The 21,728-nt window shown below is 39.8% G+C and overlaps 1 protein-coding gene across 2 annotated transcripts in view; it reads right to left on the bottom strand.

The window, feature by feature from the left end:
- Nucleotides 1-21,131, bottom strand: part of DEUP1 (deuterosome assembly protein 1) — a 79,820-nt gene extending 58,689 nt beyond the window's left edge. For both annotated transcript variants that reach the window (XM_045186749.2, XM_045186751.2), the window contains exons 1-4: nucleotides 21,012-21,131; nucleotides 19,840-19,912; nucleotides 1,833-2,004; nucleotides 28-123 (exon numbers count right to left, since the gene is read on the bottom strand). In XM_045186749.2, coding sequence (XP_045042684.2) covers nucleotides 28-123; nucleotides 1,833-2,004; nucleotides 19,840-19,886 — 315 coding nt within the window. In that variant the 5' untranslated portion in view covers nucleotides 19,887-19,912; nucleotides 21,012-21,131. The remainder of the gene's footprint in view (nucleotides 1-27; nucleotides 124-1,832; nucleotides 2,005-19,839; nucleotides 19,913-21,011) is intronic.
- Nucleotides 21,132-21,728: the final 597 nt, after the last annotated feature.

Below are 21,728 nucleotides of genomic sequence, written 5' to 3'. Positions count from 1 at the left end.
TGATATTAAATAAATAAGCCTCCTTACTTGAGCTTTTAGGGTTTGTAGTTGTCCTTCATAATTCTGAGTCATTGCTAAGTTACATTTTTCCAGGCTGTCCAACTTCTGTCTAAGTAATCCCACCTGCATTAAGAATATAATTTAATTTTCATTTTACTAGATTTTTCCTAACCAAGAAAAATGTGCAAAAGAGGGATACAATTCAAATAAAGCTGCTGTACCAAACCAAGAATAAAAATTTGTACTGCAATGCTTAAAATACCTATTAAAAATTCACAAAAACCAACATTGCTGGCACTATTCCACCAGGCACATCTTGGGACAGCATGGAATGGACGTTTGACAAAAGATCCCTACCACCATCCCATTTTACATTGAGGTTTAGACCTGACTTTGCATTACCTTTTTGTCAGGCTTATGTTACTGTTGGTCAGAACCTCTACCGACTCACTTCAGCTCTTATTTTAAGCCCCATTGCCTTCAATGGGAACTCTACTTTGGTGGGATGGTAGACAAAATGTTACATTTTTATAAGAATTAACTTACTAAAAAGAAAAATAAAAATGTCTAACAGGAGTTCTTAGGGATTTGGCTTACATAACAAATACCATATGATCTCACCTTTAACCGGAACATAATCAACAAAAGACAAAAGCAAAGAAAATATAAACAGAGACATTGAAGTTAAGAACAATCTAACAATAGCCAGAGGGGAGGGGGGAGGGGACAGTGGGAGAAGGGTTTTCAGGAACTACTATAAAGGACACATGGATAAAACCAAGGGGGAGGGTGGAAGCAAGGGAGGGAGGTGGGTTTGGATGGGGTGTGGGGTAGGGGTGGGGAGAAAATGCACACAACTATAATTGAACAACAAAAAAATAATTTAAAAAAATAAAAAAAAGAAAAGAAGGAAGCGGATGATGGTAGGAATTGAAAAGGATGAGGAATAGAAGGTATTACATGTGTCAATATAAATAATGATAATGATAATTAAAACTTACTCAACACTCAAAAAAAAATAGGTGAGGGACCTGTTTACACATCTGTGTCATTCTAGGCGTGGAAGGGAAAGAATAGTCCTTTGCATATGTACTGTGAAGAGAAACCAGAAACCAGTAACACAGTTAACTATACCAAACATTGCAGTTAACTGTGCCAAAACTGAGTTCCAGTGAGAGGCCAATAAAGGTAAAAAAATGGCTGTTGACTGATGACGTTTCAGGATATAGTTAGTAAACATTTCTGCCTTGCCCAGAAGAAAAATTCACAGACAGAAAAGTCCACCTTAGGAAAAGCATGTGGTATTCCCGAACTCCCCTGCAGGCCTGGGAGCTCTCATGCAGTCCGTGGCAGCCTAGCTGGCCTTGAAGGGGCCAAGGGCTTGCCTCTTGAGTGGGTGCCCAGGTACACACACATCTTTCACCAAACTCTTGACATTTCACTTCTTTCAGTAGATTAGAAAGTGCAAATGCTCTTAAACTCTGCCTTGTCCAAGGAGCCAGCTTTGATAACTATAGACTTCTTTCTACAGCAGCAAAAGCACCGATATCTTTCTTGCCCAAGATATTTATTACACATACATATTGAATGTTTACTTTTCTAGATGGTATTGATACTATATTTCTGTCTGCATCAGCAAATTTTTATAGGTTTAGACTCTGTCACTTATTTTCATAGAACACATTTAGCACACTAGGACAGAATTTCAAGCAAAAATTGCTACTGCTGATGCCTCATAAAAACTACATGTAATGAAAACATAGGCTGATAGACTAAATACAATTTAGAGCAGTCTGAGGAATTAATGGTTTATTAACACATATGTTCAGTACCTCTTGACCTTTCTGATCCAGACAAGTTTGTGCATTTGCCAACTCTTGGTCCCGAAGATCTAATCTTGTTTCCAAAGCCCGCATCTTCCTTTCCCAGTCCAGTTTTTTGTTGTTTACCATGATGTCAATTTGTTCCATCAATTCCTGAAGCTCAGCCTCACAAGGAGAAGTTCTGCCAATTGTAGAAAAATGGAATGCATTTTTAAAAAGTTAAATGTGAGGCTAAGAAAAATTATTACATTGCTCTGCATAAATCATTATTTCCTCAAACTGTTCAATTATGTAAATAGTAAGAAGTCTGAAAGCCAGAAGTTAATTTTTAAAATTAAAACTAAAAGCTAATTTCAGACATAACGGTATATATAAATTAATGTTTTAATGACATTTGCTGAAATATAGCTGCTGTCGTAATACAATACAATACGTCGATAAAGGCCCTGTCTGCGTTCTCTTCTTCGTGTGGATGACGGCACATGGGTCTCCCTGAACCAGAAGTTTTGACTTCGACTAGCGACTTCCAAAATGAAAACACATTGTGTAGATTATACCAGAAGAAAGTTTGTACTACAAGTTACCTAAATAAATAAATGAATAACATTTTCAGAGTGTATGAATTCTAAGGGAAATTCTGATTATGAAAAATGGTTCAGTGTTCTTACACGGGAATATCCACGTGCCTGTGTCTACCTTAACTTGAGGAGGTTTGAGGGCAGACAAACGGGGACTTCAGTTGTGCCTGTCAGGGACAGAAGATCAAGCCCAGTCAAGGTAGGACCAGATTCAAAGGTACGACCTGGGCTATGGAACTGCAGGGGAACTTGGTGTGATCTGACAGGTATCTGTTTGAAGGAGTCTGACCAGGCAGGTGTGGACAAAGGAATGCACTAAGTGTCTAGACAGTGGGGATACTATCAGTCAGAGGTGGTAGCATCTTGGGTCTCTGAGGGTCTGTTGTGTTTGAATCAAAACCATTGGTAATAACTAAAATTACAGAGACTCAGAGAGTGGTGAGAAGAGAGGTGCTGGTGCTTCCAGGGCAGGGTTCTCCTTCAGAAAAGCTGACTCATTCCCTAGGCACCTGGCACAGTCCAGCTATTCAGACCAGATTAGTGGGTAGACGTGGAAGCCTCAGACTTCAGCCTAAAGAACACACACATGTCTGTATTCAAAAAGCACGTTATTTCAGTGTCCATTCAATAGTGGTACTGGGGCTTCTGATATCTTTGCATAGCTGGGAGGAAGGCAAGAGGAGAGGCAAGTACGAAATGATATTTCCTCCATTTAGTTTCACCAAGTCAGAATTTTAGGACTAATAAGGATTATTTAGCATTTTGAAAAACTGAGGGGTCAAAGCCACACATTAATTAGTGGAAGAGCCAGAACTGAATTATAGGCAGCTGCTTCCCATCTTAAGCTCCTTCCTGTATACCACACAGGACAACACGTGGTGTTTTGAATACAAACTTGCTTGAAATACAGGGTCTGGCTCAAATAATCCACTTTTTTATTACATAAAAATATTTTATTACTAAATCATAAGCATGTAATTCTTTAATATAACAACATCACACTCAAGCACACAATATGACATTTAAGGTGAAATGTTCAAATTGCTGTCCACCTCATGTGAGACATTCATGCACCCTACTGACCACACTCAGTGGTGTTACTTCTGCTGGACCCTGCATATAATCCAAGTTAGCTCCGTTGCAGTAGGGTTAGAAAGAGTGACTAGAACCCAAAGACTCAGAATTCCAGAATCACTTACTAAAACAACCAGAGTCAACGCAAACCAGGGATTTCCTTTTGAATGGTTTATTCAACCGCAGAGAGGTTTCAAATGCAAAGTGCCATTCTGAAGTCTCCTAGCACTCCTAGGCTAAGGGCCACAGGCTCTCAAGTTTTACTTAAAACCAAAACAAATCTGAAGAAAGGAAGCACTAATTTCTCTCTATATAAATTGATTAAATTTTAATTGGAGTTATGATGTGGGGAAAAACAACAGAACAAACACAATGGTTTTCACACCATTTTCCTTTCCATAACAACATGTATCACCCTTTACTGTAAATATCTTTTATTTACTTTCCTGCTATATTAAGCTCTGAAAAAAAAAGACTATATCAGTTTTGTTCATCACTATCTCACTAGAGCTCAACACAGCACCTCGGTACATAACTGATGCTCAATAAATCTTTGAAAAATGAACATATGAGTCATTTTTTAAAGTTATATATATTATTGATCATGCTATTACAGTTGTTCATGTCCATGGATCATGCACTTAAGTTCTTTGACTACTCCATTTCCTATACTGTACTTTACAGCCCCATGGCTATTCTGTAACTACCTATTTGGACTTTCTTAATCCCCTCACCTCTTCACCCATTCCCCCATACCCTCCTCCCCATCTGGCAACCATAAAGATGCTCTCTGTATCCATGATTCTCTCTCTGTTCTTCTTGTTTGCTTAGTTTGTTTTTTAGATTCAATTGTTGATAGGTATTTTTTGCTCTTTTATTGTTCCTACTTTTGATCTTCTTTTTCTTAAATAAGTCCCTTTAACATTTCATATGATAATAGTTTGGTGATGATGAACTCCTTTATTTTTTTCTTGTCTGGGAAGCTCTTTATCTGCCCTTTGATTCTAAATGATAGCTTTGCCGGGTAGAGCATCTTGGCTATAGGTCCTGGCTTTTCATGACTTGGAGTATTTCTTGCCAGTCCCTTCTAGCCTGCAAAGTTTATTTTGAGAAATCAGCCTATAGTCTTAAGGGAGTTCCCTTGTAGGTAACTAACTGCTTTTCTCTTGCTGCTTTTAATATTCTCTCTTATCTTTAACCTTTGACATTTTAATAATGATGTGTCTTGGAGTGGGCCTCTTTGAATCCATCTTGTTTGGGACTTTCTGTGCTTGCTGGACTTGTGTGTCTATTTCCTTCACCAAATTAGGGAAGCTTTATTTCATTATGTTTTCAAATAGATTTCCAATTTCCTGCTCTTTCTCTTCTCCTTCTGGCACCCTATCACATGAATGTTGGGCCTCTTGAAGTTGTCCCAGAGGCTGCTTACACTATCCTCATGTTTTGGGATTCTTTTTTTTTTTTTAATTGTTACAATTGTCTGCATTTTCTCCCCATCCCTCTCTTTTTTCTTCTTGTTCTGGTTGGTTGTTTTTTTGCTTCCTTATGTTCCAAATCATTGATTTGATTCTTGGCTTCATCCACTCAACTGTTGTTTCTCTGTGAATTGTTCTTTATTTCAACTAGTGTATCCTTTGTTTCTGATTGGATCTTTTTTATGCTGTTGAGGTCCTCACTAAGTTCCTTTGAGCATCCTTATAACCAGTGTTTTGAACTCTGCATCTGATAGATTGCTTGTCTCCATTATATTTAGCTCTTTTTCTGGAGTTTTGATCTGTTCTTTCATTTGGGCCTGTTTCTTTATCTCCTTGTTTTGGCAGCCTCCCTGTGTTTATCTCTGTGTATTAGGTAGAGCTACTTTGACTCTGTGTCTTGGTAGTGGGGCCTAATGTAGTAGGTATCTTGTAGGGTCCAGTGGCACAGCCTCCCCTACCACCCAAGCTTGGTACTCACGGTGCATCCTTTGGGTTGAGTACACCCTTCTCTTGTAACTGAGCCTTGGTTGCTGTTAGCAGATCGATGGGAGGGATTTACCCAGGCCAGTCAGCTGCAATGACTGGCTGTGACTACTGACCACCAACCTCTGCCCTCCATAGAGGATCAGCTATGGAAGGGCAGCGTGGTGGTGCTCCAGTGTGGCTTATAGTTGTCCACTGGGTGCATTGGCCTTGGAGTTTCCTGGGTAGTGCAGGCCAAGGTCAGCCCCAACCTGTGTTTTGCCTAGGGCCATCCTGCCTGAGCTATAAAGCAATCTGAGATTGCTACTTGTGCTGGGCTTGGAGATTCCCAGGCAAAGCCCAGCTGTGAATCTGTTGGCTGCTGCTAGTTCTTTTCCTCACTATCTTCTTGGCATGTAGGAATGAACCATGCTAATGGAATTAAAATATAGGCCTAAAGTAAAGTGTGGCATAATGTAAGCTACTCAATCAATATTATTAAATAAATGAATAAATGAATAAATTTCCCAGTTATGACTATGCCATGCAAAAGTTAGGCTATTATACTCTTGGGGTGGAAGGACTTCTGCAAGTCATCTAGGCCAACTACCCATACAGTGTCTGCATATCTTCCACAAATATTTCTTAAGAGAGTCATTCATCATATCCCACTAATCAGATACAGCAGGTCTAGGATAGAGCCCAAGATTCTGCACTGGTAACAAAGATATGGAGTAATTCTGGTGCTTGTCAAGATTTGTGATTTGTTTTGCCATATCACTGCGAAAAGGTTATCCAGCCTACGTCTGAATTCCTCCTTTAGCAGGTAACCACCGACTGAGATTGTATCTAGATAGTTTGAGTATTTAAAAGTTCTTTCTTTCACCGAAGAACTTTTTCATCCACAAGTCCTAATTTAATCTATGGGTACTATTAAAAACAAATGCTTTTTCAATACACTCAATCTTAAGGTATCTGAATACAGTTATCAACATGATGAAATAGTTATCAGTGTTCCTCCTTATTCTTCCGAGTCTTCTGTTCTCAATGTTCAATATTAGAAACCGAACATACAAACAGACAATGGCCAGAACACATGATAATAGACTCTGACCCATAACCTCTACAGCAATAGACCTAGAATGGTCAATGACTGACAACTTCCTTAATTTTTGCCTCTACTTCCAAATCAGGACCAACTGGAGAAAGCCAAATATGCTTCCCAAATCAATCACATAAGATGCCCCACTTCTAATATCCTGCCTCCAGCTTCTCTGTGCCAACCGCCTCCAATCAGAGCACACCTGAAGCCTTTGTTCACTATAGAGCTTTTCTACTCCCCTGCCTGCCTTTGAGTCTCTGCCAAATGCAAATGATGGTTGCTGTCGCCCTTGTTCTAGCAAGCTCCGAATTAGATAGGTTTCATTTGTTCTCATCTGGCTGGTCTTTGTTTATCTCTACAAGTATCTTTATTTCCTTCAATTGATCATAGAAAATTTTTTTCTCTACCACTCACTACCTAGCATACTGCCTGGAAAGTACTAGATGCTTAATATACATGTGTTAAATAAATGAAAGCATGAATGACTAAGATTTTCAGACCCTTCATAATACAGGTGGCCCTCCTCTGAACATGCTCCTATTTGTCGATTTCCCCCTTAAAATATACCACTCAGAACTTTAACATAATAATACCCTAGGTATGATCTAATCATTTTGAAGAAAGACTGTCACATTCTTTGTTTTAAATGCTAGACACTTTTATTCAAGCACATGAAGATCGGCTTTGAATTGGGGAGGGGTAGGGCAAAGCAGTGCTATCATCTCAAGGTGCTTTTATTCTCATCTAAACACCTCATTACTTTTTCATAAATGCTACGAGCAAAACCACCTCGCCACTATCTTGTGCTTGTTTAGTTTTCCAGGGGTGTACCAAGGGCAGGGCTTTATATTTCTCCTTATTAAATTTTACTTTATGTTTCTCCTTATTAAATTTTACCTGGTTAGTCTCAGCCTTTGAACGTGGCTCCTCATGACTGGTTGTATAATGAAGCAAACATTCATTAAGTGGCTGCTATTCACTGTGTGAGGAACAGAGACACAAGACCCACTGCCTGAGGACAGAGAGACTTACGAGGCAGGCAGGTTCAATAAGAGACTGATGAATACATGCCGCTCTAATGGGAAGAAAGGCAGCGTACTGCATCCAGACTTGGACAGGGTGGGCTATCCCCCAAGTTACCTAAATAAGGTAACATCTGAGTTTTATTCTGGAATCCTGTTTCTGTCAGATTGAATTCACTATACTTCCCAGTTTTGTGTCAGCTGCAAATGTGATAAACATTCCTTGTTGTATATATACATGTGGTTTTTCATATAAGTGGTTATAAAATGTCATGAAGGCCAAGATGGGGAGCAGAGCCTTGTGGTATTCTAGCCCTTCAGGATGACAGTCAGCCATTGATTATTTCTTGTCTTATACTCAGACGCTAATGCACTTAATTAAACTTACACATTTTTCTTTGTTTCCCCCACAAAAATGAAAAGCCCTCTAAAATATCACCCTAAAGCCCAAATACAACTCTCTGCATGTGCCCTAGTGCACCAGCACTGGCCGTATGCCTTGGTCAGGTGCATCCAGCCTGTGTCCAGGCTGCATCCCGGGGGCCACTGCTTCCTCTTCTGGGCGCTCACAAACCACCGACTGTCTGTTCCAGAGTCTTACCTAGGACTTAGTCAAATTCATATTCACATCAAATTCATTTTTTGTCAAATTTAATATCCCCTTTAAAAAATTAATCGTGCCGTCTTCTTATACATTTTTTCTTCCTCAGATTTTTAGAGGAAATTAATAGTAGCATCTGTCTCTGTAGCATCAGTATTTGCTCCTAAATCTAATGCACTTTAAAATAAAATACAAAGGGCTTAGCTTAGCCCCCTTCTCAGATCTGGGCACTAATATATTTCCATCTCTTCCTTTAGTCAAATGCTAACACTATGTTAATTATTTTCAAACATTTCCTCTCATGAATCCTCACAATATCCCATCAAATAGGTTATTATTCCAATGTTAGAAAAGTTGATTGAGGAGCTAAAAAAGAGAAGAAAATCCTCTGAGTCTTCCAGCTTTGGAGATTGGATGGATTGTGTCTAAACACTACACTAAGACTTACAAACCATGGCCCTTACTACTTATTAGGCTTAACCTTGGGAGCAATTCAAGAGGGAAGGACTCTGGGGTCAGCCAGAGGTCTAAATGCCTTAAACCAGAGGGGAGGGGGCTTACTGAGACTTGCAGTGTGACGTACCCACCTGGTGGGCCTGAGTCAAAACAGGATATGAAATTTGGAGGTAAAGAGGGAGCAAAATAGAAAGCTGATGATAAAAATGGAGCTAGTAGTGGTGCGTATGTTGGGATGGCACAGGGGCATGGAATGTGGAGAGTCATTCAGAGTAAATAGGGGTGAGGTAAGATACTCGCACGGATGTGTCACTCCGGGTTTTTGGGTTTTTTTTTTTAACATAATGGGCTTACATGCATGTTCTTAAAAGGGCAAACCTTCATCAGGCAGGTAGCTATGGCAGACCATGTCATCTGTTATCGAAACCAGACAATTTTGAAACTGAAAAGGGCTCAAATAGTAATTATGCCAGGAAAACAAGTGTTAACAGTGATTTCTCTGGGAAAACCAGGATGTAGGGCCAACCCACCCATCGCCGATCTGGAAATCAGAAGTGGATAATCAGGTCTGCAAAAAGAAGAGAGTGAGTTCAGTCTGGAACCTGAGAGAGATATCTGAATAGAAATGGATCTTCAGCTCGGGAAAGAGAAGAGGAGGTTTAAAAGACAAATATGGAAGGCATCACAGAGAAAGGAGATGGAGAGAGGAAGGGAAGCACAGAGAAAAGTAAGAGGAGACTGTTTCATGCAACATGGAATAGTCTAAGGAAGTGAGTTTCCAAAAGGCTGATGAACAATCATATTAAGTCTTAACTTTTTCAAAATAGTTTAATGTAATTCATTTTAAAATGTATGAATGTGTCATATTACTATATATTTAGCTATACTAAATATAACTTTTCTGTGGTGGCTCACAGACCCTGCTCTGCCCATCACATACAGTATCACACCAGAAATGCAAAAGGAACCAAATGGGAGAGACTCCAGAACAGTCCTAGAACCATTTTCATAGACGTGTCTGTGATGCCAGCCTGCTCTTCAGTCAGTTGTCTTCTAGAACAGTAACGTGAAGGGTTTATTACTTTACGACTTTTAGGTCATAGTGTCATGGTTGCCCTCGTTCAAAATTATTGCTGCATTTATAGCTAAAAATAGCTTTGCCTCAAGCACTTTTCTTGTCCAAAAAATGTTATTTATGTTATCCTTAGTGTTTGCTGACTGGGCAACATCACCGCTCCTATTTTTACTGCATATTTGAGATGGTGGCTTATATTCAGTCCATTCTTCTCTCTTATTTGCAATAAGCTTAGTGTTGGGGTGTGGAGGAGGTATAAATCCCCCTATCCTACAAAGGCATGCTTAAATGTATTATACTTATAAAGGCCTTCGTTCAAAGCCTTCATCATAATCATCAAAGGAAGACATTTATAGAGAGAAAATGCAATGTGATACCTTCCAAGTCTCTCAATGTGTTATGAGAATACTAGGTACATACAAATTTAAAATTTCTTTTTTTATGTTCTAAAGAAAATAGAAGATCTGTTAAAATACCTACATTAGAGATAAACTTTTTCTGTAGTAATTAACTGCTCACATTCTGAGTAACATTTTGGCTCACAAATTAAACGAGGTAAGAAGACAGTGAAGATTAGCAGGCACTACCCTTTCTTCAGGGTGATTTTATAGTTATCTAGAAGGGTAAGTGACTTCACTATCCTCATACACTTATATATCTGAAATACTTCATATTAATACATATAAAGATCTGATACAATTAATAATTAACAAATGTTTATCTAAACATGCATTAGCTTGGCTTCTATAAGCCAATCGCTAGGACAATTAAAATGCCCTCTTTCCAAAAGGTCTATTTGATGAGAGACTTCAGTTAGTGCAAGTGAGGACAGTACTTTTACCATTTTCTATTTAAAACTAGAGCCAGGTATTTCACTAAAACCTAACAGTGAAAAACTAGGCAAACATTGATAACATCTGTTTTTCCAATGCTAGAAAACTAAGAAGTATACTGTTTCCCGGATGTTCGAAATTTCTAATGAACCTTCTAATGCCAGCTTGTTCTGATAACTTCCAAACTTGTATCTTATTCTTATGTGGCCAGTGTCCTACACAACATTCATCATTCCTTCCATACTAACGGAGCTCTGATGTTATTAAGAGTGGAAATGTGTCCAGCTTAAAACTCCACTACATTTCTCAGTCTCCCCGGGGGCTGGCATGGCCCTGGAACAAAATCTGGCCTGTGGAATACAATGGAAGTTGCCATAAGTCTTTAAAAGAGGGCCACAGCAGTGGTCGTTGGTGTCCTACACATTCCTCACACTTACCACTTCAAGGCACTTGGCCTGATGTCTAGCGGACAGCTTAATTAGTCTCTCAAAGGAATCTTTGCCTTCCTTCCCTCCCTCCCTCCCTCCATCTATCCCTCTCTTCCTTCTTGCCTTCCTCTCTCCCCTTTCCCCCTTCCCTCTCTCTCCTACTCCCTTCCTTCTTAGTTTCCTTCCTCCCTTTCAAAATCTCTCATTGAATTCCTACAATCACTCAGCACTGTGCTAACATTTCAGGATCTACCTTCAGTGTTTGATAGATCAGGAGCTTACCCCAGGTCTACCTCGCTTTTCTTCTTCAGAGAAACAAGAAACTAGAACTTGTCAAATTTGATTACTATGGGGAACAAAATATAATGACAAGAGAAGAATAGGGTATATAGTCTGGGCCAAGTAGAAGGCAAAAGAATCATCAATCAAATTGAAAAGAGTTTTTAGTGTGCAAAAATTATACATTACTAAATGTATTAAACTACCAATATAATGACATATTAGAATTCTTTTACAAACTATAATTAAAACTGTATTTAAGTCATAAGACACTGGGAAGTAAAGTTGTGATTATTACCTAATATATTTCAGAGTTGAAAAGGACACTTGAAGTGTTAGAAAAGATGCATATACAGAAGAGTAGTGTTTTAAAGGATTTTTCTGAATTCAGATGTGAAAAGTCATGCTTTAATGTTCATCTGCTTTGGTTCTTTGAAAATATGACTTTCATGGCAGAGAAAAAGTTTTGCAGATCATGTAGCAGTACCTAGATTTTTTGGAAGGATTTGACTAGATTCAATGAATAAGATCAATGACTAAGATGTAAGTTACAGAAGAAAAAGTAAATGATTCAGTAGAGAAAAATGAGACTTCTGGCTGACGATGGATAAATATACACATTTTGTTCCCTTCCAAAAATCTCACTAAAATAATGCACGGAGACATTTTTAACCTATAAAGTTAAACCTACAGGGACAAAAATAAGGGGAGCTGGCAGTGGAGAAACCCCAGAAGCAACCCAAGTAGGTATTTCTGGAAGTAGGGGTAAATGCTGGCAGCCCAACTTATAACCTCCAATGAGGAGACTGTAGAAGAGTGAGACAGATCAGCCTGAGACAGATCACTGGAAGAGACTAGTTGGATGACCATACAGTACAAAGCACTGTCAATGGGCCCCGCCAGGTACACTGGAACTTCCCATCAGTTTTCGACTCTACCGTTCTTAAATAGGAGCAAGCAGTCAGGAATCACAGCCACTTAGGGAAAGAAGTTCACACACATAGGTCAAATGCAAACAGACACTTTCCAAGAAAATTATGCAGAAAGAAGGAAACTTCAAAACATTTATGATTAAGATACTAGAGTTACTAACTCCAGAAAAAAAGAATGTTGTACAGGAAAGGAGAAGCAAACACAGGATACTATATGGCTCCGAGGTGAAGATCATTGATACAGTCATTACCAGGCCAACAGAATATTGACCCAGACAAGATCCTCATGTCCTGGGAGAGGGGAGGAATCAGAACTGTGACTGTGTGTATGTATGTGTAGCGTGAAAAAATAATCCTTGCGGACATTAATAGGTAATGTCTAAAACTGAAAAATCAAAAGTAGTGATATAAGTATGTTATTTAGAGATTGGAGGTAGAAACTAAAAGAATTAGCTAAAGAAAGTGCCTCCAGGGAGGCAACAGGAGATTGTTATTTTTTAGTAGCTGATAAAGAACCATATGACTTTTTAAACCCTGTATAACTAAGTAAAGAAAGAACTGGATATATGTACTTTTTCCAGTTAGAAATGATACTTTAAAGAAGTAATCCATCATATGTGGATCCACTTATGGACATTTTTAAAAAACGACACTCCAGAATCTGTACATTTTGGGCCTCTATGTATGTGTTTCATTGACCTTAGCATTACTCAATGCATTTATGGTATTGCCATTTAGAAATGACCTTCAGAGATAAGTTTGTTAAATATAAGCTTTAATAATTTAAATATATTAGAATGCATAACATGTTGGTCAGTGGCTGTGCCCGAACCCTCAGGGAGTTGCAGCTGACCTGTAGTTGGCCAACAGATTTCTCTGGAAAACCTAATTGAATTCTTTTTTTAGAGTAGTGAGGCTAGGAGAAAGGCAGGGCTGTGGAGAAATTGTTAGGGTTAGGGAGAGGCACAAATTGAAGGATGTGGAGAACTATACCAGAGCTGTACCCACAGAGTAACTTACTGTAAAGAAGTTGCTTTAAGAACCAAGAGATAATTTCAAACAATCTTATTCATAATTTCAAACAATTAGTGAGTCAAGGGTATTTTGCATTGATTTAAAAAGCAATTTAGAATGTAAAGAAACAATAAAATAAACATACAAAAAAGAAGTTCTTGGAAATGAAAACATGGTTGTTGATACTAAAGACCTCAGTAGAGGCAGAGAAAAAGAGCATGTAATTATTGCTGAAATAAAAATGAGAAAACTCAGGAAATTCCTCTATGACATAGAGCAAAAAAGACAATGATTGAAATTATGAGAGAAAAGATAAAGGTGTCCTAGGAGATAAGAATGAAACAAGATAGTGGAGACTTATTAATCACATAAATAGAAGAAAATTTCACTGAGCTGAAGAGATTTGAATCTTTAGAGGGAAAGTGTTTATGAAATGCTGTGAAAGATTATTAAAAAAGGATCTATGCCTAGAAAGGTATCCTGGTAAATTTTTGAATTCTAAGGATAAAAATAAATCGTATAAGCCTCTGGACATTAAAAAAAAAGGAAAGAAAAAACTCGAAAGAAAGAGAGAGATTGTGTGATTAGTCTTTCCCTCTGCAACTCTCAATGCTTCAAGACAATGGGAGCATTGTTGCAGAGTTTGTGTTTAAAAGTAAAAATAAGGCACTTGGATATGTAAAAAGTTAAAAAATATACCACTCATATTCACTTTTATGAAAAGATTACCTAAGGATATATGTCAGTCCAATTAAAAATGAATTAAAAAATTTCTAAAAATTAAGAACAGGGAAGATTTTGTATATAAATAATAGTAATAAATAATGCAATCAAACTTAGAGCTGTTAAAGAAGAATTCTTAAAATATAAGTGGAAAAAATAACAATTAACATTACCTATATGTAATAAATTATATATATATATAAATTAATAGCAACCAAGACCTGGAAATCCAGATTATTTCTTGGAGGTGGCATAAGGGAATGGGGAAGCAAAGGCATTACTAAAGGTTAAGTGTTATTAGGGTTGTGTGAGGTCAAAGTTACTGATAAAGTTCAGTATGCCAAAAGAGAAATCCAAATGTAAAATGTTTGTAAAAAATGTAAACTAACAACTTATAAAATAGTACATGAACTTCTAAAAGAAAAAAAGGAAAAAGAAAACTAGATCAGACTAGCAAATGCTGCAGAAGTAAAAAGGGTCAAACGTTAACATATTAATGACTGTAAACTTCTCTTTTTATTGTCAAAGACTCTCCAAATGAGCTATATATTTTTTAATCTAACCATAAGCTATTTACAAGAGACACAGCATGATATAAAAAAAAAGATTGAAAACAAGGGGATGAATAAGGATACTATAGACTAAAGTAAATTAAAAAGAGAGTGGAGTTGGCAGTATCAGTACCAGGCAAAGTAGAACACAAACAAAAGAACACGAACTTATACTTGTGAGATATCCTATAAAGCTAAATTATATAATAGACTAGGAAACCATAACATCCATGGATCTCAACACATTAAACAGAACATAGAGAGAAAACTGCTTGAAATACAAGAAAAATTGGACAAAACCCTGATTACAGTAAAGATCTTAAAACTTTTGACAGATCAAATAGGCAAAAGTAAGGTAATAATGGATTTTAAAAACATAACTTTAACATAATAACAATGAAAAGGTTTGATTATATATGTATAATCCTTTTTAACCTTTTTACTTAACCAATAGAGAACATACATTTGATTTTAAATGCCCAAAAAACATTATGGAAGCTGATCATCCAATACATCACAGGAATAATCTTAATGAAACTGAAATATCACTTGGGCCATATTCCATAACCATGGTGGTAGGGGGGTTAGAAAGGAATAACAAAAGATAATTATCCCTCCCCACCAGAGGGATACGTGTTTACATCTCCTAAATATCTCTTTAATCCAAATAGGAAATAAAAATGGAAATAAGGGCTATTTAGGAGGTACGAAGGCTATGTAGAACGCAGCAGTGGGAACACTAACCCTGTGGACCACAGTAAAGCTGTGCTAAGGAGGAACTTTAGCTGTGATGCGTCATTATTTAAAGAAATCATGAAATCCAGGAGTCATGAAAATAACTGAATCATATTGTTCTACTCCAAAATTAGAAGAACAAGATAAGTAAAAAATAAAAAAGGACAAATTAATGAGTAGAAATTTATGAATAACAAAAACAAAGCAAAATCTAGACACGGTTCTCTCTTTTTCTCTTCTTTCCCTCTGTCCCTCCCTCCTTCCCCCTACCCTCTCCCTCCCTCTCTTAAAAAAATGGTTTGTTTATTGATTGAGAAGGCACCAACCAAGACAATGGGAGACTTTCAGGTGCCTCAAATCCATCTTAAGAAAGTACAGAGTCCAGGCTTCTTTTATGTCACAGGAAGGGGGAGACAAGAGTGGCATCTGGGTGCCAGCAGAGATCCAGGGAAGGTTGTGCTTAGTCTGCTGACCCTGGATGTTGTGAGTCTAGTCACGTTCCTGCAAATCTTTGTTAAACAATACGTACCTCCCTCATCTCCCACAGAAGTGTAGATTGTTTTGTAAAACTCAAGCCAAAAGCAGAATTTCTCTGATGATTAGCATGTCCATATGCAAGACTAAGCAGAAACTATTGAACAAAGGCGTGGTGGAGTCAGAAAGGTGGAACATTTCACAATTCCCCTCTTTTTGTTGTTTGTTTCTCTCTCTTGAGGAAAACAGGGCAACTGGGGGGTTCAATTGACAGGGAGGATTAGCTTTAAGATGGAGTCAGATCTGCCTGCTCATTGTGCCCCCTTATCTGGCTCTTACTATCTCACATGCCTACCTCTTCCACAAGGGGCCCTGCACTTTAGAGAGGGCATTTGGGGTGTTTAAGACAAAAAAATAAAGAGTGACTTTCGTTACTGTGTTTCTCAGGACCCAACCCATGATGAGCTAGCCACTGCACAAACACTTCCTTGTTCAGCTAACAAGTAACCTAAAGTGACGACCCTATTGTCTAAGGACCCACGTGCCAAGAACTCTTAGGTATGTATGATTTGCTCAGTGAAGTGGCTGCCCCAATCACTCGAGACTGTGGAAGGTGTACCCTGCTTGGGAAACACGTTTTCTAAGTTTCTTTGCCATTGTGAGGGCATCAGTCTTGTGAGAGGGAAAGCTCCAACTTATCCAGAGAACATACGCACAAACACAAGAACAATTTGGTTTGGTTTGATGACAAAATGGCAGTTGAATGAAGTCCCGCTTAAATGCACTGTGGTGGGTGGAGCTGGGTTAACCAAGCAGCCCTCTTGGGTTTCCCATAGCACCAACTACTCGGTTTACAGCCATAGTTTACCCATCTTGGTTCTCTCATTAGGAGCAGACTGTTGCATGTTATAAGAACTTCGGGCTGGCAAAAGTGTGGCAACAGGGGGTATTTTTGCAAAAACAGGGTGGATTTCATCCACGTGCGCCGTGCCGCACGCACTCTGATACTCAGGTTCGGTCATTTCGGTGTGTCACTCAATTTTGATGACAGACATATTTCCAGCAATTTCACATACATTTCTGGAACATTGATACCACATACTGTAGAACATAAAGAATGCTCGATGTTATTTTTTATTTGACAATGCTTGCCATTTAATTTCAACACACCAAAATCAGCCTGATTAGTTTGATCTTTGTCATTTGTATGGAGAGAAACCAAATCTTTTGAGGTGGTCCAGGGCCCTTCTTGAAAAACCTCAGCTATTCCCAGGTCAAGACTCTATTTCTAATTTAAATTTTACAAAGTTTTAAATTTTGGAAACTTTTTCAAAATATATCAAAAAGGGTGGACATGGGTCTTTTTAAAATGCCAGTAAAATAGATCCTTTATTCATGCTAGAATTAGTTATGTTCTTGGCATATACTCTAAAAACAAATAAAAAGGGACAAACTCACTTAAGTATGGCTAAGTGATACTTAGTTTCTATTAGAAGGAGTTTAAATTGATTATTATGGCACGAATACAAACACCTACAGTTGGGAGAAATCATGGATAAATTAAAATCAAACCCTGTTTGTGACCCAGATGTCAGAGAATAATGATTCACCTGCATTATAAATGTCCTGTGTAAAAGCTACCACCTTCGGCCTTTGCACTTTCTGTTCCTGCTGTCTGGAACTCTCTTTGCCCAGATATAATCTCTGCTCAAATGGCACCTTACCAGGAATCCTAGTCTGACCACCCCATTCACACTCTATGCCTCTCCTCCTTAGTTTACTTTGTTTTGTTTGTATCACTGCATGAAACCTGTTTATTTCTCCCACCATCTCCCACTGACATGCCAGCCCCTGGGAACAGTGGTCTCTGTTTTGTTCACTGCTATCTGCCTGGTGCTTCCGCCAATGACAGGCTCATAGTAGACTCTAGGTAGATATTTGTTAAATGAAAGTTGCTCCACAAAACATTATTGTGCATGTGGGTGGCATGGTTTGATAAACACATAACAAATGCCTGATGAATGATGTCAGACTGTCTTCATGATCTAGATTTTTACATATTTCTCAATAGCAAGTGAGACCGAGGCAAAGTCGACCTGGCTCTCCATGCTTCAGAGAGCGTGGTGGACAATGTCTGGTCCCATGTCTGCTGTGAGAGTGGAGCATTTCCTCATGGAAACTTCCAGTAATTCTCATTCACTTCTGGTTTGTAATTATGTTGTACCCAAACTCTATGGTTTCCTATCAAACTCTAAGTTCTTTAAGGTCTATTTCTTAATGATGTTTGCATGATCCATAGTGGTTAATGTTGTGCCTGGCATACATTCAGTACTCCATACTATTTTCCCCAAAAGAATGAATGAAGAGGAAGAGCAGGGAGGTGATATCTGGTACCCAACCTTAGGTTCGAGATCTTCAACCTGCATCTTAGTTTTCCATGCCCGTGCCAAGGACCTAATGCCTGCTCATTCCAGAATCCTATTAAGATACTAGGCAGGCTGCTCCCTCATCTCACTGCCATCCATTTCCAGTATAGCAAAGAATGCCGGGATTGGAACCAGACATGTCTGAATCCTACCTCCTCCACTAACCAGCTGTATATTGGTGCGAGTTCCTGCTTTATTTCTCTCTTTTTCTACCTTTCTGAGCTCAATGTGGCAGAGGCTGCTAATCGTCCACCAATACCCATTCTTCTTCCTTTTATTATAAGCTTCTAAGCTTTACCTGGCCATATGGCTGCCTAGTTAGAGACCAGATTTCCTGGCCTTCCTCACAGTGACCGTAGCTCTGGGACTCAGTTCTGGCCAATGGGAAGTGAACCTGGGTCAGGCCTGCCACTTCAAGGTCATACTTCTAAAGGAATTGTCCTACTCTCTCCCCTTGTCCTTCCTCTCTTTCCTCTAGCAGGGGGACGGCCCATGAGGATGGGAGCTGAAGCAGTCCCTTTGGGCCAGGCAGGGAAATCCTGTAGTGAGGACGGCAGAGCTGCTGCACCAGCCTGGGTCTGCTTATATCTGTACTTGTACATGACACAGAGATGCACTTCAATTTTATTTAAACCAGCGCAGTTTGGGGTCCTATTGTAACAAGAGCTTAGACTATATTCTAACCAGTATGCCCAATTTCTTAGTTATGAAATGACAATGATGCCTAGTAGGACAGGGGAGTATGCAGTAGGACTTAAAAAAGTGACAGCTAGAGTTATGCAGACTTGTGCGGCTGTCTTTTGGCCTCATGTCAGAGTCATGGTCTGAGTGGAAAAACTGCAAGTGAAATACCTGAAGTGGTCTGACTAGTACAAAATCAGTCACAGTCAAATAAGCACTATAGTACCTCCTCTCCCTGTGGTACTGCCCCCACCCCCCATTTAGCTCTGGGGTCAGCCAGTGGCCAGTTAGCTAATGAAGCAATAGGAAGAGAAACCTTTGTGGTACAGGTGGCAGGGAAGGGGGGAGGGGAAAGATATTTGAGAAAAGGAATTTAATTTTTTTATGATGGCCAATACTATACAAATTATATCTCTTCATGAAACTTTTGGTAAAATTTCCAGTTCTTGTTGCCGTTTTGAGGAGCTAAATCTGTTCTGAGGTTATGTTTGTGTTGAGTTCAGCCTTAAGGGCAAGTGTGGAGGGTGCTTGGACACTTGCTACAGCAAGAAAGGAGCTAGCTGGCCCTGGCTGGGTGGCTCAGTTGGTTGGAGCACTACCCAGTACACCTAAAAGGTCGCACATTCTATTCCTGGCCAGGGTACATACCTAGGTTGTGGAATCAATCCCCAGTTGGGATGCATGTGGGAGGTAACCAATCAATATTCCTCTCTCTCTCTTTCTCAAATCAATGAACAAACATATCCTTGGGTGAGGATGAAAAGAAAAGAAAAGAAAAAGGAGAAAAAAGAAAAAGGAGCAAGCTGGCCAGGAGCTGCCACACTGTGGAAACCCAAGAGCACATGGGGTCTGTGTGCATCCTTCACCCTAAAACACTAAAAAGACCTCACTGAAAGTTGGAAAATGGTGATTTTCAGTCATAGATCTATAGTCAAAATTAGAGACTTAAACTCTAGATTCTTAAAGTCACCTGGAATTCCCCCCACCCCCCTCAGCAGAAATAATTGGCATTTCCTTCTATTAATACTAAATTTCAAAATTCATGTATCATCAGTGAGTTTTGAGCTTATTAAACAGAAATTTCTTATCACTTACCCCACTGTATTATGGGCTTGGTTCTCCATGTCGAAAAACTGCTGCATCTGGTTTATATTTCTTGATTTTTAACCTGTAAGGGGGAAAAATGGTCTAGATTCCTAAAATGCTAACATTAATTAACCTATAAAGCCAGAAAATTTTGCTTCTGTCAAACCATTTAGTGAGAGTTTCTCTGAGTGAAGTAGCTTTTGCTTCTACAGAAATGCAGAACCTTTGACCTGTGTGCCCATGCAGTTATGACACTGACTTAGTGATGGGTACATGTGTGTGGTACTTACTTGCATTCACTCACTGTATACAGAACAGCAGCTTGGTGCCAGGTACATGAGATAAGTAAAATAGAATTCCATGCAAGAGTAGTTCCAGCTTAATGCTCTCAAACTTTTCTGTTCTGTGGATCCTCTAAAGGGTTGCCTTTATTTGAGTAAATTATTTATTTGGCTCTACCTGGGTTTGGTTAGAGATTTAGGACAAAAAGACTAAGAATTTCCTAAAAATAGAAATCTTTCAATTCCTCAAAGGCTCTGTGGGCACCTGCTCACCCTTTTGACAAAACAGGGGTGTTAGTATTTGCCTAAGTAAAACAAACAAACAAAAAACTCTTTTCTTAGCAATAACATTTTAATTGAAAAGTGGTTATGAGAATAATTGGACAAAGTATTGAAAAGGAATTCAACTTCTCTGAATTAATGAATAAAAGTCAATTAAATAGCATTCAAGATGGTAGAAGGAGGAGGAAGGCGACCAACCCCTGGGCCCCTGTCCCTCTGAAATCAAAGGGTCTAAAAGAGACCCTGGAATAGTGTGTGTTGAGGAGGGACAAGGAGCAGGGGTACCCAACAATGCACAGATGAATAAATTCATTTCGTAGGTTCTGAATTCTTCACTTAAATATCAGGGAAACTGAGGCACAGAGAAACTAGGTGATTTGTCCAAGGCTGCACAGCTAGAATCTCTGCTGTGGACTCTTCAAGGACCATCCTGGCATCCCGGGTTCTCTCCACCCTCCTCCCTGCACCCCAGCCTCCTGCCCCGATTTGCGCAGGGCTCAAGGCCAGCCACCAAGGGGCAGCCGGCCAGTTGGGGTCCCTCGTCCCTCTAGGGCAAGTCTGGTCGATGGTGCTAAGGTATGGGAGAGAGGTGGGGCAGGAGAGGCCAGAGCGGGTTACCTGCGCTGCACCGCACCGCACTCCCTGGAGAGGTCTGATGCCTGGAGAACAGGAACGCCAGGGTAACCCCCAGCCGGCCCGCCCCAGGGACCCCGCAGCTGGCTGCCTCGCTCCCGCCGCCTGGACCTCCCTGCCGCGCGGCCTCAGCGGTTCCCGCCTCACCCTCAGTGCCTGCCGCCTGCCAGCCTTTGCCCATTGGTTGCCATGGGGACGCAGACGCCGGGTGCGCAGTGGGGTGGGGGTTGGGTGGACCCGCGAGAGGCGGAGGCGGGAGAGGCCACACAGTTCCTCCCCTGCTCCTGGGACTTCACCTGCGCGAGCGTGGTGTCGCTGTGCCGCAACGTGTGGTGTCTGCTCGCCAGACTGGACGAAGGGCTCCCAGAGGCCACGTTCTGGGTCCTTTTCTATTTGTGGCTCCCACGCCTATCACGGTGTCCCACACCCAACAAGGGTCCCAGAAATATTTGTTCAATGAACGAACAAAGTAACAAACAAAATGTAAACAGCGGAGCGTTTCTAAAACACCCCTGACCCTCCTTCCTCTCACCCTCATTTGAAAAGGTGTAAAAAAAAGAGACTTGGAGTAAAGAGAGCTGCCTTTCTATTCACCAAAGTGCCTTCCAGTTGGGAAGAGCTGGGTTTCTTTTAACTGCGCCGTTCAGTGCACAGCTACTCAGGTCGCGGTAGCAGCAAACCTGTACTTCTCTTTCCCCTACA

The sequence above is a fragment of the Desmodus rotundus genome, chromosome 5 (genome assembly GCF_022682495.2).
Source record: "Desmodus rotundus isolate HL8 chromosome 5, HLdesRot8A.1, whole genome shotgun sequence".
NCBI classification, from domain to species: Eukaryota; Metazoa; Chordata; class Mammalia; order Chiroptera; family Phyllostomidae; genus Desmodus; species Desmodus rotundus.
The sequence above is the reverse complement of the archived record's forward strand: the minus strand, read 5'-3'. Positions and strand labels throughout refer to the sequence as shown.